This window comes from Tenrec ecaudatus, chromosome 2, assembly GCF_050624435.1.
Source record: "Tenrec ecaudatus isolate mTenEca1 chromosome 2, mTenEca1.hap1, whole genome shotgun sequence".
NCBI lineage: Eukaryota > Metazoa > Chordata > Mammalia > Afrosoricida > Tenrecidae > Tenrec > Tenrec ecaudatus.
In genome coordinates this window covers 15,315,418-15,332,666 of record NC_134531.1, presented here as the reverse complement: position 1 = coordinate 15,332,666, position 17,249 = coordinate 15,315,418, and the positions used below count along the sequence as shown (strand labels likewise).

The following is a 17,249-nucleotide window of genomic DNA, read 5'->3' as shown; positions in this document are numbered from 1 at the left end:
AGGTCGGCAGTTGAAATCCCTTAGCCACTCTGAGGGAGGAAGATGAGGCTTATCTGCCCTAAAGGGCGGCTAGCTGTGAGTCGGCATGACTCGATGGCAGTGGGTTTTAAAGGCTAGCAGTGCAGACCCACTAGCAGCACAGAGCAAGAAAGGCCTGGCTGTCCACAAAAGACAGTGGCCAGGAAACCCCGTGAGGGAGGAGGGTTTCCCTTCACAGCAGGCGCGGTGCCACAGCGACCCCCCGTCACGCGCCCCTGCTTTCCTGTCCAGGAGGAAGAGGCGCGGAAGCAGCGGGCGCTGGCCGCCTGGCAGCAGCGCCGGGAGCTGGAGAAGCAGAAGGAGAGCAAGCAGGTGGAGGAGATCCTGCGGCTGGAGAAGGAGATCGAGGACCTGCAGCGCATGAAGGAGCAGCAGGAGCTGGCGCTGACCGAGGCCTCCCTGCAGAAGCTGCAGCAGCTGCGTGACGAGGAGCTGCGGCGGCTGGAGGACGAGGCCTGCCGGGCGGCCCAGGAGTTCCTGGAATCGCTCCACTTCGACGAGATCGACGCGTGCGTGCGCGACATCGAGCGCTCGCTCTCGGAGGGCGGTGAGCCGGGCGCGGGCGGAGGCGGCGACAGGCCCTGCTTCAACTTCAGCCAGCCCTACCCCGAGGAGGAGGTGGACGAGGGCTTCGAGGCGGACGACGACGCCTTCAAGGACTCCCCCAACCCCAGCGAGCACGGCCACTCGGACCAGAGGACCAGCGGCATCCGGACCAGCGACGAGTCATCCGAGGAGGACCCATACATGAACGACACCATGGTCCCTGGCGGCCCCGCCCCGCATGGCCCCGCCCCATTGCCCCCGCCCCCTGTGGACACTGTCAGCCTGCAGCCCTCTTCCAGCGAGGGCTCCACCTACTGCCTGCCCCAGACCCCCGGGGACCTGCCCTCCCCAGAGGGGGACTACCACTACCACCAGGACGATTACGAGGACGGCGCTGTCACCTCCAGCAGCAGCCAGTGGTCCCCAGACTACCGCTGCTCCGTGGGCACCTACACCAGTTCCGGGGCATACCGCTTCAGCTCAGAAGGTGCCCAGTCCTCCGTGAGTACCGGGGACCAGGCTGCCCTGCTGCTTGTGGTGACCCCAAAGGGTTGAGGTGGGGGTGCGGACGCGGTTGTCATCTTCAGACAGGAGCCCTGGTAGCACAGTGGTTGAGCATTCCCAAAGGTCAGCAGTGGGAGCTCACCAGCATCACTGTTGTAGGAACACAGAGTCCTGGCAATCCATCATAAAGGGGGCCTCGGTGCCCTGCCTTGTAGATAGGGCGCCCACCAGTAGTGGTCCTTAAGAAGCAGCCCACCATGGCTGCTTTCCCCGGCAACCAGGCCTAGGTTCAGCCAGCAGCCTGCTACAGGGAGGCGGGGCCTTCCCTAGCCCACACCCCACTGCCCTGGGATTAAGTATACCCCGAGATCACGCAGTGATTTCCCCAAGACTCACAGACTGGCGATATTCCTGAATGTCATTCTCTTTGGAGAAGCAGTTGCTTTAGCCAGGGGCCCTTTGGTGCGCCTTATGTGTGTGCGGCACAAAAGACCAGGAGGGAAGGGTGCCCCGGCCTGAGAACAGCATCTGCTCTTTGGCCGTGGCCAGGGCTGGGCGAGCATGGCAGCCGGTGAGGAAAAGGGCAGGGCCCTCACTGGGGCTGGAATTGCCCAGGGACACTGTGGAGTCCAGACCGTCTGGCCTTCTCTCTGGGAACTCAGCCCTCCACGCTTGGATGTGCTCTCTTGTCCTGGTGGGAAAAAAGGAGGCTCGGGTTCAACACGCTTTTCCTAGTTGCCGGGTTATTTTGTTTGCTTTTCCCTCTGTGGTCGCACAGTAACTGCTCCCTGACTCTCTAAAGAAGCTGCTGGGGTGCAGTGAACACATCCAGCTACTAATGAAAGAAAGGCTGCTGGCTGGGGTCCACCCAAAACTGCCCGGTGATCTTCTCCCCTGTCCCCCTTAAATTCCAAAAAATCCAAAATCAAACTCGCTGTCTTCAAGTCAGTTCTGGCTCAAAGTGACCCTGTAGGACAGAGTTGAACTGCCCCTGTGGGTTCCCGGGCCACAACTCTGTATGGGAACAGAAAGCTTCACCTGTCTCCTGGGGAGCAGCTGGTGGGGTTGAACCCCCAACCTTGCAGTTTGCAGCCTAACCCACATACCACCGGGCCTCCTTACTTGCCAGATCTGCCTCTGATAACCGTGTGGGCACAGCTGTGCCCGGATGCATGAGGAGTCGCCGTGCATCCGGCAGCTGCTGGGGTGGCTTTGTGAGACTCCAGAAGATTTGTCGCCAGGGTGTACAAGAGGAATCCACTCTCGCCGGGTTGGGGCAGAGCCACGGGGTGAGGCAGAAGTGGGTGGTGGTGTTTTCTGCTTCATTTGCCATGGAGAACCTTGGGTGTGCTGTCTTGTTTTGTGTTTCGCGTCTCCAGTCACAGACCATCTAGCCTTAGAAAGTTACCCTCCTGGAATCCTGAGCCCTTCGGCGCTGTGATGACTCAGGAGTCTCTCGGGCTAGGTTGTAAGTGTGGGCTGGGCGGCTCCGTGGCTCTCCCGGTCGGCTTACAGCCACTCTCTCTGCCGCCCCGTGCAGTTTGAAGACAGCGAAGAGGACTTCGACTCCCGGTTTGACACAGACGACGAGCTCTCCTACCGGCGGGACTCCGTGTACAGCTGCGTCACGCTGCCTTACTTCCACAGCTTCCTGTACATGAAAGGTACTGCCTGGCCCACCCAGGAGCCGGGGGCAGGGACTGGCAGTGCAGGTAGAGACCTCTCCTTGGCCAAAGGGGCAGGGCATCGCCCCAGACACCCCTTGGTGCTGGGTCAGGTGCCCTTAGGTAGAGGTCCAGCCATCCCATGAAGAATGGTGGCCTTGCTGCCCCAGGGTGTGACCCAGAATGTCAAGGGCCAGATTTGCCACCACTGGCAAATTCCAGGGGCCCCGGTGGCACAGTGGCTACTTTCTCGACTGCCAGCCAAAGGGTCCATGGCTGGAGCTCAGCAGCCACACTGAGGGAGAAAGATGTGGTCAGTTATGAGGTGTGTTCACCTGGGTAGACTAGAGAAACAAATTCATAAACACGCATGTCTGTAGGGGAGAGGTTTATATACAAGAGGAGTTATGAACATTGAAAAAACATCCCAACCCAGTCCAGTCGAAGGCCATAAGTCTGATATTGGACCATATATCCGATCCCAATCTATAAAGTCCCTTGAGAGCGATGATCCCAATTAGAGCAGCCAGTCCACAGATAGGACCACATGGCCAGCCCTACTATGAGACATGACGTGGTGCCTCAACAGACTGGACTGGAAAACACTTCTAAAGGGCAATAACTGATCCTTGAACTAGGAAAAAAAGAAAAAAGTCCTCTTCAGACTCAGGAAACACATGCAATGAAGCCAGATGCAAGACGATCACAAGCCAGTGGGTAGACAGTCTTTGGGTCCAGTGTCATTGGAAACATCTCAGCGCTGGCAGGGGTTTCTCTGTGGCTTCTCCGGCTTCCGAGGTCTGGTTGCATCCATGGGGCTTGTCTACTGCAATGTCTCCCATGGAGCAGCAGAGAGAGAATAGTCTGAAGTGCCTTCTAGAATTCTCAGAAGGCAGGCCATGTCTACACAGAGGCCTCATTGGCTATGATCTGATTGACAGGCTAGACTCCACCCCTTCACTCTTAGTCCTCAATTTGACAAATGATTATATAACTACCACACAAGGACAGCCCCGGACACTCTGGGGCAGCTTCGCCTTGACCTGCAGGTCCGTGGGAATCAGAATCACCCATGCTCCGGGCTTTGGTTGGGGTCAGGTTTCCTTTGTTGGCTCCCCGCTCGCACCTCTGCGCCTTCCTTCCCGGCTTCTTTCCGTCACCAAGTTCCTGTTTTCCAGGGACTGATCCTTCCTCTCTTTCTGACATCTGCATTCCAAGTGCCGGCAGTGACCAGTACATCTCGAGTGCGTGTTTGGTCAACATCATGGAGTTCTTCAACATCTTCCTCACTCGCTTTGTGGATGCTGCGTGAACTTCAGTAATAGTTGTGTTGAGTAGATTTCCTTGAGAGAGAATCCTATCCCAGACGGCACTGTGCCTCACGATAGATCTTGAACTGTCCTTTCTCAGGACAAATGCCATCCCAGGCCTTTTGATTGTGTCATCCCGGCTTAGTGAACCGTATGATTGTCTGATTCAAAATGGCCGGCCCCAGGCCATTTCCGCTCGATGGCACCAAGGCAGCCGATCTTTCTGCTCCATTTCATTTTTGATGACTTCCAACTTTTATGGAGTCATACTTTGTAGGTGCCAAGTTCCAATTGTTAGTAGCTTTTTGCGGCTGTTTCTTCACATTTTGAGTCATGCACCATCAGCTAATGCAGGTCCCAAGGGCTTTCCTACGTCCACATCACTATGTTCGACTCTGCTTTGAGAAGGCAGCTCTTGCTTGGTCATAGGTGGAGTGCCTTCCGATCTGAGGGATTCATCTTGCACCTCTGCTTGTGTTTCTGAAGTCGTCGGTTCTGACGATGTTTCAGTGCTGCCAGGCTTATGGGCACCTCATTCCTCCGAAATGGACAGCCTCTTGCTTCTTCATAGTCTGTCTTAGTCTGGAAGCTTTGCTGATATTTCCCTTTGGTGAGCCTCCTGGTATTGTAAATACTAGTGAAGTGTCTTCTAGCATGTGCCCACTTAATTGTTCGGTAATTTATCTTTAGGCTCTAATATCCATTGCTAAGCAGAACTCATGAATAAAGAAAGGGTTCATTATGGAAGTTAACAAGTGTTGATGCCCTGGGAGATGCTCAGTTGAGTTGTTTATTGAGACATGTTACAAAGTTTCAGGTCCACCAATCCTGGTCTGTTTCTCTCAGCCAGTGTGCCATTTCCTTGTAATGAATTCCTGTTGGGTTCTCCCTTATCAGCTGTCACAATGCTGTCTGGTCTTGAGCTGTGTTTCCAAGTTCTCGATTGTATCCCTTACACATTTACAATGTTGTCAGATAGATGGTGGGTTTCATCGGGAGACTCCATCACTTGCAAGGACAGGGTTTTGTTTCCCTGCGTACGACAGTCCACTGATAAACTGATGATTCTTGTCCTGACACCGACCAAACGGGGAAACCTGTTGCCTTCAACACCACTTAATAAGAAGCGTGCCTCCCGGGGCCCTTGAAAGGGGGCAGTCTGGCCTCAATGGGTCCTGGCTCATCTTAGATCAGAGCTGTGTTTTCCAAAGTGACCAACACTGACTGCCCCCTTGGCGGGCACTGACACAATCCAAGCCTAGCTCGCTGCCATCGAGTCAATTCTGGCAGCAACCCTGTAGGACAGGGTGGAACTACTCCTGTGAGGTTCCCAGACAGTAACCCTGTCTTTCTCCCTCGGAGCAGCTGGGGGTTGCAGTTAATAGCCACCCAACGTGTACCCACTGTGCCACCAGGGCTTCTGGAACAATCTAGCCTGCTGCAAAAGTTGCAGCTACCTTGACTACACTTTATCCCTCATTGCAGGCTCTCGTACAAACAAATGGACGGGGCGCAGGGTAAAATTTTTCCTTAAAGGGGATGGTCAGCCATGTCAATTTGAGAGCCTGATGAGCTAGAGGATCAGTAACTTGCTGATACCTCCTGTTGGCTCATCATAGAATGAAGGAGGAAGGGACGGCGTTCCAGGAAAGCTCCTGAATCCCCATTCCCATGTGTGTGTCGCCCATGCTCAAGGGCAGGTCTAGGGGCTGAGTTGAAGAGCTGTCCAGGTCACGCGCCGACAATGCCATTGCCCTGTTTGAATGACCTTCCTTCACCCCCTCTCTGCCCGGCTCTGGCTCCCAGGTGGCCTGATGAACTCCTGGAAGCGCCGCTGGTGTGTCCTCAAGGACGAGACCTTCCTGTGGTTCCGCTCCAAGCAGGAGGCCCTCAAGCAGGGCTGGCTGCACAAGAAGGGCGGGGGCTCGTCCACGCTGTCCCGCAGGAACTGGAAGCGACGCTGGTTTGTGCTCCGTCAGTCCAAGCTGATGTACTTTGAAAACGACAGTGAGGAGAAGCTCAAGGGCACCGTGGAAGTCCGGACAGCCACGTGCGTGGACCCCTCCAGCGGGGCGGGGCAGGGTGGCGGGCTTGCTGGCCCTGGGTCCAGCTGATGCCAATACAGGCTGGCTGTCCTGGACAGAGTGCCTTATTGCTGCTCCTGCTATGAGTTGGCATTGACTCCGGGGAGCCTGGCTTGGTTGGTTGGTTGGTTTGGTTCCTTTATGAGCTAACGGTCTCCTTTGGGTGGTGTCTAAGAGAGTCCTGTGTTTGATGCTCTGTTCCCTTGCAGCGAGATCGTGGACAACACCAGCAAAGAGAACGGCATCGATATCATCATGGCTGACAGGACCTTCCACCTGATCGCCGAGTCCCCGGAAGATGCCAGGTGAGGGGCCTGTGTGTCCTCCCACTGATGTTCCAGGAAAGCTGGGCATTTCTCTCAGGGTGGATGAAGAACCAAACGTTCTGCGAGGCTTACGGGCAGAAGCGTTCAAGGACAGCTCGTAGTTTGGGTTTTCTTCCTCACGTGCCCTTGTTGCTGTTTGGAACCGAGTTGGTTGCAACTCATCGAGACCCTGTGTACAGAAGAAGGAAACACCATCTGGTCCTCATCACTGCCACCTTCACTAATGGAGCACCTGGGAAATAACTCGCAACATTAAGGAGAATTGCTTTTCCCTATTCAGTGAGATGTCTGCAATAGGTCGCTGGTGGCATAGTGGGTACATGTTGGACCGTGAACTCTAAGGTCAGCAGTTCAAATCCGCCAGCCACTCCTGAGAAGGAAGATGAGGGTTTCTGCTCCTGTAAAGATTTACAGCCTTTGAAATCCACCAGGGGAAGTTCTTCTCTGTCCTGTGGAGTCACAGTGCGCTGAAATTGGCTCAGTGGCCTTGAGCTTGGTTTTCATTCTCTGAGGTCATCTGAACTGCGGTGCTGAGAAAGACTGGACTCTGCCGGGGGCGGCCAGGACTAGCACGTCCATCTTGGAAAGAGCACAGCCAGAATGCACCGTGGAACCAAGGCTGGCGAGATTCTTTGGACAAGTCAGGAGAGACCAGTCCCCGGGGCAAAGGCGCTCCTGCCTGGTAAAGTGGGGGGCAGCGGACAGGAGGAAGAAACCTCAGCGAGATGGACTGACACAGTGACCGCAGCTTTAGACACAAACAAGGAGGGTGTGCGGAACCAGACAATGCTTTATTCTGCTGAATGAGGAGAAATGTTGCCTAATCTGTGTTGATCCCCGTTTGTCCGTGAGCTCTCTGAAGCGCCCCCATGCATACGGTCATTCCGCATCAGAACGGATTGGACAGGGCCTAGCAGCGTTCAGTAGGAAGCGTCGCCCGCTCACACAGTAGATGCAGGACCGGGCGAGGTTGTGCTGCTTTGCGGGCGGTGCAGGGTGATAGTGCAGGGAGCTGTCCTCCCCCCTCAGTGCTCACCAGGGGTCAGCCTTCTCGCTTCCATGGGTGACGCCATCTGCCCCGAATGCCTCACTGTGACCATTAGACCGTCTTACCGCCGTGGGTGGTGCCAATAGTTGACACAGTCGCTGCAGACTGAAAAGGTGAAGGTTCAAGTCCCCCAGAAGCACCTCAGAAGCAAGGCCAAGGGTCCTGCTGGAAACCCCCTGGGGCGCCCCTGCATCAGACTCGATGGCCCTGCATCGTGTCACTGGCTGTCCGGCTCTCAGAGCTGCCCACTGCCATCTCCCCTTGGCATGGGCCTCTCAGGAGAAGCAGCCCCACAGGGAAGCTTCAGGGGCAAAGACGTGAGAAAACACAGCTGACCCATGAGCGGCACAGGTTTAGACTAAGGATCGACCTACAGGACCGGGTTTAAAAACGACAACAAAACAGTACACTCCATGTGAAGCTAATCCTGTCACATGAGCAGTTCGTCCCCAGTAAATTGCTTCTTTCGGTGAGAGGGCACCTTGCGATTCTCACGTATTGGTCGCCGTGTTTAGTGCGGTTTAGGACGGCAAGGCTTGACTGCGGCCCAGGCGCCTTTGTTGATGCCGCGCCTCTCCTGGGGAGCTGGGAAGGTCTAGCCACACCAAGGTCAGTAAATCCAGTGTGAGAGCATTGTGGGAAAACCAAAATAGGGGAACTTGTGTGGCTGCAGCTACGTCAGGAGGCATGATGTTCTCCCAGCTTGTGTGAGACATCTTTGAATTTCGTATGGAATACCAGATCCTAGGCCCGCGGTTCTCAACCTGTGGGTCGAAACCCCTTTGGGGATCGAACAACCCTTTCGCAGGGGGTGCCCGATTTCACAACAGTAGCAAAATGACAGTTATGAAGTAGCAGCAAAGATAATTTTATGGTTGGGGGGGGGTCACAACAACATGAGGAACTGTATGAAAGGGTCGCGGCATTAGGAAGGCTGAGAACCACTGTCCTGGGTGGTCAGCTCTGGCTCTGTGCTTTGAATAGGAGGGGTCGTCTTTGCGGAGCCCAATGATGGGACATGTCGGGTGCTCGTTTGCCCCACGTCAGAGCACCCACCTCCCACTTTTCTCCCAAGTCCAAGGGTCAACTGTAATCCTCTTCATGGGAACAGACAAAGACCTTTGTTAGATCCATCAATTATAGCAAACCAGGAAAACCAGCAAACTCGGAATTATAGCCTCCTCATCCCCTGGGGACTCGAGACCGCATGTGGTGAGGTGCTCTGCGGCCGTGGCCACACCCCATCGTCTCTGGAAAATGACAGCCCTGCCGCTTGGCAGCCACCACCCTAATGCTGGGAGGAACCTGATGGAGTTCACGTTCACCGTGGTTTAGCAACTGGCTCTTCTGACCACTGGGGCGCATCTTCCCAAGTCCCCCTCAGACTACAAGTGACTCTTGACTCAGATGCATAAATTGTAGGGGCCTTCCTCTGGTTAGAAGATGCCTTGGGTCACATGCTCGATGTGTGCCTAGAGCGTGGCCTGCCCTTGGGTGCGTGCACACTCCAGCGTTTGATGGGGTTGTGCACGAGCTCAGGACACTAGAACTGAGGGGGCCCATACCACTCGTGCGACGGCCCGGATCTCCCTGGGTGTCTGGGTGCGTTGCGTGGGTTCAAGCTCGTGTCCTTCGGCCGTCACTGCAGATGAGATTCCCTCGCAGTGTGGCTCGTGTCTGTCTCTGGCGTTCTCTCTCCACTCAGTGCCCCGCTGCATGCGAAGTCCCCGCTCCTGGTTTCCCGGGTTTCAGGTTTCTCTTGAGACACTTAGCAGGCAGTAAGTACCTTAGTGAGCAGGAAGCTGTTGTGGTATCTCTCTCACATGCTGCACCATTTGTAGCCAAGTGGATTTTAATGCAAGGCTACTGCAAGTCAAGAGTCAAGCTGAGGGCCGCTGGGTTTTCCAAACTTGCTCGCCAGGCCTTTCTTCTCAGGCACCTCTGGGTGGACTCCACTGGCCCAGCTTTGCAGTGGCAGCTTAGTAACTGTTAGATGGATGGGCACTTGGGTCGTTCCGCTCATGCCCTTGCCGGTGTCTGGTTAAGTCGCAGCATGGTCTGTGCTGCTGTTTCGCTGGCGTTGACACCGTTTCTGCCCCTGGCTGGTTCTGATGAGACGGAGTGGAGAAAGTCATTCTGAAAACAAAGGTGGACAGGTTGACATTATTTTTCACTCTGCTTCACAGAGTTGTTTGCGATTTCCATAGCTCTGTGGTTTTTGTTCAGGGAGCCCTGCTGCTGTTGTGGTTACGCATTGGACTGTAATCCGCAGGGTTGGCTGTTCAAAACCACCAGCTGCTCTGCAGGAGAAAGATTGGTCAAGAGGCATAGTCTCGTAGCTCACAGGGGCAGTTCACTGCCCTGTAGGGCCGCGGTGAGTCAGCTTGGACTCAGTGGCAAGTGAGTGAGAGTGGTTTTTGTGACTTGGGTGGAAATCCCAGTGGTGAGGCGCCCTCTCCTGGGACAGAGTGGTATTGCAGGCACCAAGTGCTGGTTCTAAGGCACTTCTTTTATGCTCTCAACCATCTTTCCTGGAAGGCTATTTCAAACAAGCAAAGGGTATCTGGATCTATCACCCAAGGAACCCTGGTGGTGCCATGATTACATGCTCAGCTATTAAGTGAAAGGTTGGTGGTATGAACCCAGCGGTGGTTCCACTGGAGAAAAGACACGACAGTCGGGTAAAGATTACAGCCCAGAAACCCCTGTGGGGCAACTATTGCTCCTCCCTCTGAAGCAGGAGGCGGAGGAGGAAGGAAATCTAAGACTCAAGGAAATGGTCAAGCCAAAGGACTGAGGGACCCGACCAAACTCTAGTCTCCACTAGCCTGAGTTCCCGTGTACCACTACCTGACACTCGAATGAGATCATGATAGAAGGTCCTGGACAGATTGCGGGGGAAATGTAAGACAATTCAAAATCGTTTAAAAAAATTGTTTTTATAACAGGTCTGATCAAAACTGGTGGAACTCCTGAGACTATAGCCCTGACAACACCGCCCCCCTCCCCAGCCTGGAGTGGAACCCATTTTACAAGTTTTTGTGCAAAGGTTGCTCTTTCGAAGCTCATGGAGTAGAGGATTGTTGTGAGAGGCTGGGGATGCTAGTCAGAGTGGGTGGAAGGCAGCCAGCCAGCCCTACAAGCCACAGGAACCGTGGTCACTGAGCAGTTTGCTCCTTTGGCCTCGGACAGCTACTGGTGACTGCGTTGCCAGACTTTGTCCCCACTTCCTCCTCTGTGTGGCATCCTGGATCCCCGAGTGTGTACGGGTCAGTTGGTTAAGTGCAGGGTCTATCATGTGTCAAGTGGATTCCAACTCCTGGTGGCCCCGTGGGACACACAACTGCCCGCAGGGTTCAGAGGAGGTGCCGTCTCCACAGCATGCGGGGAGCCCGGTGCCGCTGCCCCGTGAACCCAGGGCTGGCTGTTCTGAGCGGCCTTCTTCTCTCCCACAGCCAGTGGTTCAGTGTACTGAGTCAGGTCCACGCGTCCACGGACCAGGAGATCCGCGAGATGCACGCTGAGCAGGCGAACCCACAGAATGCCGTGGTGAGTGGGGCGTGGAGCACGATGGGGTAGGGGCCTGAGCGGGCACGTTTAAGTAGTTCTTTTTAAGTTAAACTAGTATACCAGTTATTTAGTAAAATCAATCAAAGGCTCCCTGACAATGCGCAGGCTGAGCACTTGGCTGCTAACTGAAAGGTCAGCGGTTCAAACCCACCAGCAGCAGCTCCTGGGGCGAAAAGACTTGATGGTCTGGAAACCTTATGGGGTAGTGCTTCTCTGTCCTATGGGGTCGCGATGAGTCAGACCCAATGGGCCAGAACCTGGCACTCAAACTAGCTCAGACACGCGCATCAACCCTCTGATACAGTAAGAACAAAGTGACATTTGAGCATATAAATACATATACTTATAAGTGAATGAACAATAGATACTACCATGCCCACAGGCTGGTTGCCCTGTGGTCACAAAGCGAGGGGCCCTTTTTTGGATGTGTCGTCGCCACCTTCTCTGCCGGCTCAAGTAGGGCATTGCCGTGTAAGGCTATTACCACTGCTAGTGTGTGTGTATTTTTTCCCTACTGAAGGTAAAATTAATTTTGGGAGAACATCATTTGTACTGCACATTTTCAGATCAAGTGATATCAGAAAGCAAAAATGGTATCCCTCCCCCTCAACCTAGAAAGAAATAAGGGTTTAAAATTTTCTTCGTAAATCTCGACGCATGTAAGGTTAGCACCAGCATCCACAATGAACAGATCAGGGGGAAAGCATTTACTATAAATTTCAGAATTCTTTGGTTGGACCACAGCTAAAACATGAACCCTCCCGATTCTGACTCTGCCCTTTGCTGCTTTCCAGGGCACGTTGGACGTGGGGCTGATCGATTCCGTGTGTGCCTCCGACAGTCCTGATAGGTAAGCTAAGGTGTGGGCAGCTTGGACCAAAGTAGCTGGTCACCTCTGTGCGCGAGCCTTGCTGAGGTAGTGGGTCACGCATTGGCCTGCCAACTGCGAGGTCGGCAGTTCAAAATCATCAGCTGCTCCATGAGAGCAAAACGAAGCTTTCCACTCCCGCTCCCGGAAAGAGTAACAGTCTTGGAAACCCACAAGGGAAGTTCTGCCCTGTCCTGTAGAGTCTTGATGAGTCAGCCTCCACTCGATGGCAGTGAGTTTTAGTACGCAAGGGCCTCTGTGCTTTGGGATGTTTTCATCCTGATGGTGGGCTGTGAAATGACCCAAGGCTGCATGTCTCTTCTGGTCAGTCTGAGTGGCCCCAAGTGCCCAGTGTTACACCATCTGTAAGTCTCTCCCTCCGGGTCAGAACCTCAGGGAGACAGTTTTGGGAAAATGCGAGATGTTCGCTTGGGCACAAAGGCAACCCTGAGATTTGAACTGGAGAAGAATCCCTGCCCGGGGGCCTATAGTCCACCACCCTGAGCCTGGCGAACTGACACGATGTTGATAAAAGGACGCGGAGGGCGTCTGTTGCTACTTGTGCCACCCCTGCACAGCAGCCTGTACTTGGCCTCGCTGCTGCTGGCGTGGCGTGCGGGTGGATCTGGGCTCAGCAGTCAGGCAGCGTTGCCGTTCATGTCTCCGTGCAGCTTCGAGATGCCGGAGCTCTGTTTCTGACTTCCAGCAGTTGTTGCTCTGGAACCAGAATGATTCTCAAAATGGACTGCCACCTTCCACAAGACCCTTTACAGAGCTAGGGAGGCAGTGTCGATTCCAGGATGCTCTGTGCTCGTTGCAGGTTGGACTCCGGCCGAAGCACTGCTGAACCTGTCTCAGTGGAGGCTGGCGTGGGCTGGGATGCTGAACAGGTTTCCAACACAGAGGCTTCCCATGGCTGCTCCTGGATAGCCTTGAACTTCAGCAGTAGTTACAGGGAGCTGTTGAAGGCTTGCAAGGGGTCTCATGCTCAAGCTCTTAAGTGGTTAGTTAGAAGGTTTCGGTTAGAAGCATGGGCCTGTGAGGGCGTCCACAGCCTTGGTGGTGCAGTGGGTTAACGTTGGGCTTCTAATGACAAGGTCCGTGATTCAAAGCCACCAGCTGCTGCCCAGCAGGAAAGAAGTGAGGCTGTCTGTTCCCATAAGGATTTATGGTCTTGGAAATCCTAAGGAGTACGTCTGCTCTGCCCTGTGGCGTTGTGAGTTGGAAACAATTCAGCAGCTACGGACTTGAGGGTGGAAGGGATTTGAGACGCCCTAATGACCCAAGGGTTAAGTGCGGGACAACTAACCAACGATGGGCACTTCCAACCCACCAGCTCGCTCCACAGGAGAAAGACCTGGTGATATGACTGGGTCATGATCCAAATGTACACTAGATGCCTACTCTTAGCAACAATGTAAGGGTTGGTTTCCAAGTCTGTAACTGACAGCGGAGAAAACCTCCCTTTTCTCTCAGAGTGGCTGATGGTTTCGAACTGCTGACCTTGCAATTAGCAGCCCAATCCATACCACAGAGTAGAACTCTGTGCCCTGGGGTTTCTGCGTTTGCAGAATTTCATGGGAGGAACCAGCCTCCTCTTTCTCTCAGAGTGGGCTGGTGGGTTTGAATTCACCTCCCAGCACTTAACCCATGGCACCTCCTGGGTTTCTCTCCGGTAGAGATGACAGCTTAGAGAGCTCTCTGGGGGCAGTTCTGCTCTGCCCTGTACGGTGGTTACGATGAGAAGGGACTTGGTGACAGCAGCATAAGAGGTGTACAGAGGTCCAAGGGTGCCACACGCTCCACTTCTAGCCAAAAGGTTGGTGGTTCAAATCCACCCAGAGGCCCCAGCCTGGAAAACACTATGGAGCACGTCTCCATCCTAAGTCAGGATCCACTTGGTGGCAGTTAGCAACATCACCGAGGGGGGTCCATGACATTTCTAGACAGAGTGAGAGAGCGACTGTCTACCCAGCCGGTAATCACGGGGCTGGGTTGGTCCCCTGACACCCCTGCAGTGACTCTCGGAAGGACTGCCCTGGTGCAGGGAAATGTCTTCTGGGGAGGCAGCAACCTAACAACCTCCCCCTCAGCCACCTTGTCTAGCTCTCCCAGAATGGAGCTTCGTCTGGAAAGTTCTGGAGGAAAGGAGGTCTTTTTCCTTCCAGAACCTTCCAGGTGTGTCTCCCCAGATTGAAAGGTTAATGAGGCCTAAAATAAATCCCCACTGAAATGAGCAACATTTGCCTTTTCATCAAACACAAAGCCCGTGGCCTGTCCACCAGGAGGGAGGGCATTGTGTCCAGGTTCGCGCAGCAGCGACTGTTGAAGCTCAGCTTCCCTCTTGCCCTGTCCCTCAGGCCCAACTCGTTTGTGATCATCACGGCCAACCGCGTGCTGCACTGCAACGCCGACACGCCGGAGGAGATGCACCACTGGATCGCGCTGCTGCAGCGGTCCAAGGGAGACACCCGGGTGGAGGGCCAGGAGTTCATCGTCAGAGGTGACACCCGTGGTCCTGCTGTCAGGACAAACAGCACTGTCTTGTCACGTTGTCATAAATAATAACAGTAACACTGCTGTCTCACAAACATAAGTAACGCTGTTCTTCCTGTTGTCAGAATACGGGTAACTAGCACCGCCACCCCGGGCTTTACCTGCCCTCTTCACTGCGATGCCCTCGTGCGAACATTTCTGTTTCCTCCTCCAGCATCTTTTCTAAAAGCTGAATCTTGACAGGGCTTTTGTTTCTCTTTTTTCTGGTTTCTCCTCCCCCTTTTAAATAATGATACAGGAAACATTTGGGTTATTTTTGGAGTTCCTGGGTGACCCAGAGGTGACCCTTGTGGCTTAATAGGTTAGGAATTGAGCTACTAAAACCTCAGGGTCAGCAGTTCAGTACCACCAGCCAGCCAGTCTTTGGGAGGCAGATGTGACTTTCTACTTGTGCTGAGAGTTGCCGCCTTGCAAACCTACAGGAGCAGTTCTCTGTCCCTGTGGGTCGCTAAGAGTCGGAATCAACTAGGTGGCAGTGGGTTTTGTTTTATTTTTAGTGTGGGAGATGTAGGTGGTTAGGAGTTTCATCAACCATAAAAGTGGCAGCTCAGACCTGCCAAGATGGTTTTGTGATACAAGAACCCCAAGGTCACCTTGAAGACCCCATGGAGCCATTCTTTACTCTGCGCCTGTGGGTTCTCCACTCCACAACTGACTGCCACAAGAGGGGTCCCCTAACTGATCTGGTACCCCACTCCCTTACTGGAAAAAACTTTCTCAGCACCCCTGGCAATTGAAACCTGTTCTGTTTGTAGCCCACAATCCAGGACACAGTGTAGGTCTCTGCTTTTGAAGCCCCCTGTGATCGGTCCAGAGCCCAGGTGGCATTGTGGTTATGTGTTGGGCTGCTCACCACAGGGCCAGCAGTTCAAAACCTGCTCTGAGGGAGATGAAAGACGAGGCTTTATACTCCTGTAAAGAGTTACAGTCTCAGGCGGCCACGGGGGCAGTTCTACCCAATGGGGTCGCTCTGTGTCAGAATTGACTCTGGCAGGGAATTCGGTGGTTTTGGTTTTAGATCGTTCCAGCGTCCTCCAGGGGGTAATATCACCCACACTGGGAAACGTGTACTACAATAACGTGATAATTTGCAGCAACTTTATAGAAATACAGCCCATTTGTGTGTATCAGGCAAACTATGAGAACGGTGTTAATTAGGTTTCTCTTCATAGGTTGCTTGTTCTTTCCCTCCTTTCTCTTCCTGTGGCGTAAGTGTGTAGCCAGCATTTCTGCGTTCCCTCTTTCTCTGTGCCCAGTCCGTGGCAGGCAGGGCTCTTGGTGATTGGCGATCTGCCTTTTCACTCTGCGCGCTCCTCTCTCAAGGATGGCTGCACAAAGAAGTGAACAACAGCCCCAAGATGTCTTCACTGCGGCTGAAGAAGCGGTGGTTTGTGCTAACCCACAATTCCTTGGATTACTACAAGAGCTCGGAGAAGAACGCCGTGAAATTGGGTACCTTGGTCCTTAACAGCCTCTGCTCAGTCGTCCCACCAGATGAGAAGATATTCAAAGAGACAGGTAACGAACTTGGGGCTTGCGAAGCCCAGAACCCAGAGTAGTATCTGGTAGGGAGGCCAGAGTCCTGCAGAGATGACCCCTCGCCCCAGAGTTGCTCTTGCTGATGGATCTGAGGCTATTATCTGAAACCCAAAACGTTTGCTTATGGGTTTGGTATCCAGGGTCGGGTTCCCCATCCCTCTTAGCTGCAAACTGTGCCGGGCAAGGTAGGCACATGTTCCGTGATCTGCAAACCTCGTAGTGTGTCTGAAAATACGGATGGAAGGTACTCCTTTGCCAGGCAGGGCCTCAGCCGGCGGGGCTGGGGTCTGCTCACAATGCCGAATGGCTGGTCTTCAGGGAGCCAACGGGATGGTCACTCATGTGCTTCGCTGGCCCTGTTGCAGGCTACTGGAATGTCACCGTGTATGGACGCAAGCACTGCTACCGACTCTACACCAAGCTGCTCAATGAGGCCACCCGGTGGTCAAGCGCCATCCAAAATGTGACTGATACCAAGGCCCCGATTGACACTCCCACCCAGCAGCTGATCCAGGATATCAAGGTAGGAGGGCGGGGCCAGGTGGGGCAGAGTCTTGGAAGGAGCCCCTAGCCTGACCTCAGGCTCAGCTTCCCTTCTGTGGCTCCTTTGGTGTTTTCATCCCTGCCCTCAGGAATCTCTGTGAGAGGAGGATGGGTGACCCAAAACTTGGTGTCAGAGGTAAAAATGGGAGACAGCTTCAGAAAGTTCTCAGCCCAACGATAGGTTTGTGGGGGAACGTAACAGTAGTGAGCCTCGCACTTTGGAATAACCAGTCGTTTGAGGTCACGGGCAGCTTTCACCCTAGGGCAAAGTTCAGTTCCAATTCATGGCAACTCTATACAGGGTTTCCTAGGCTGTAGATCCCTACGGGAGCCTCCTTTTTCTTCCTTGGAGCAGCTGGTGGATTTGAGCATCTGACCTTGTGGTTAGCAGCCAAATGTATAATCCACAGACCCTCCAGGCCCCTTTAATAAAAAAGAAAAATAAGAATTTTCCAAATACGAAACAACTACTTTCTAAAAAAGATCTTTCTTTAAAAGATCCAGGCTGTTGTTTCATTGTCGTTTATTTATATGACTTTTCCCTGGCTTTTAATTGAATGTTATTGAAAAGGTCTCATTGTGGATATGTAATTACCAGCCTGGAATGATTGGTTGCTCCTCCTCCAACTTTTCTGTTGGTTTAAAACTCTAA

At 53.7% G+C, this 17,249-nt stretch overlaps 1 protein-coding gene across 1 annotated transcript in view; it reads left to right on the top strand.

The window, feature by feature from the left end:
* The window catches only part of MYO10 (myosin X), a 195,709-nt gene that overhangs the window by 167,020 nt on the left and 11,440 nt on the right, over nt 1-17,249 (top strand). The window contains exons 25-33 of the mRNA XM_075540884.1: nt 271-1,086; nt 2,630-2,753; nt 5,870-6,113; nt 6,357-6,452; nt 10,977-11,070; nt 11,886-11,941; nt 14,320-14,462; nt 15,839-16,033; nt 16,420-16,577. Of these exons, the coding sequence (XP_075396999.1) occupies nt 271-1,086; nt 2,630-2,753; nt 5,870-6,113; nt 6,357-6,452; nt 10,977-11,070; nt 11,886-11,941; nt 14,320-14,462; nt 15,839-16,033; nt 16,420-16,577 (1,926 nt within the window). The remainder of the gene's footprint in view (nt 1-270; nt 1,087-2,629; nt 2,754-5,869; nt 6,114-6,356; nt 6,453-10,976; nt 11,071-11,885; nt 11,942-14,319; nt 14,463-15,838; nt 16,034-16,419; nt 16,578-17,249) is intronic.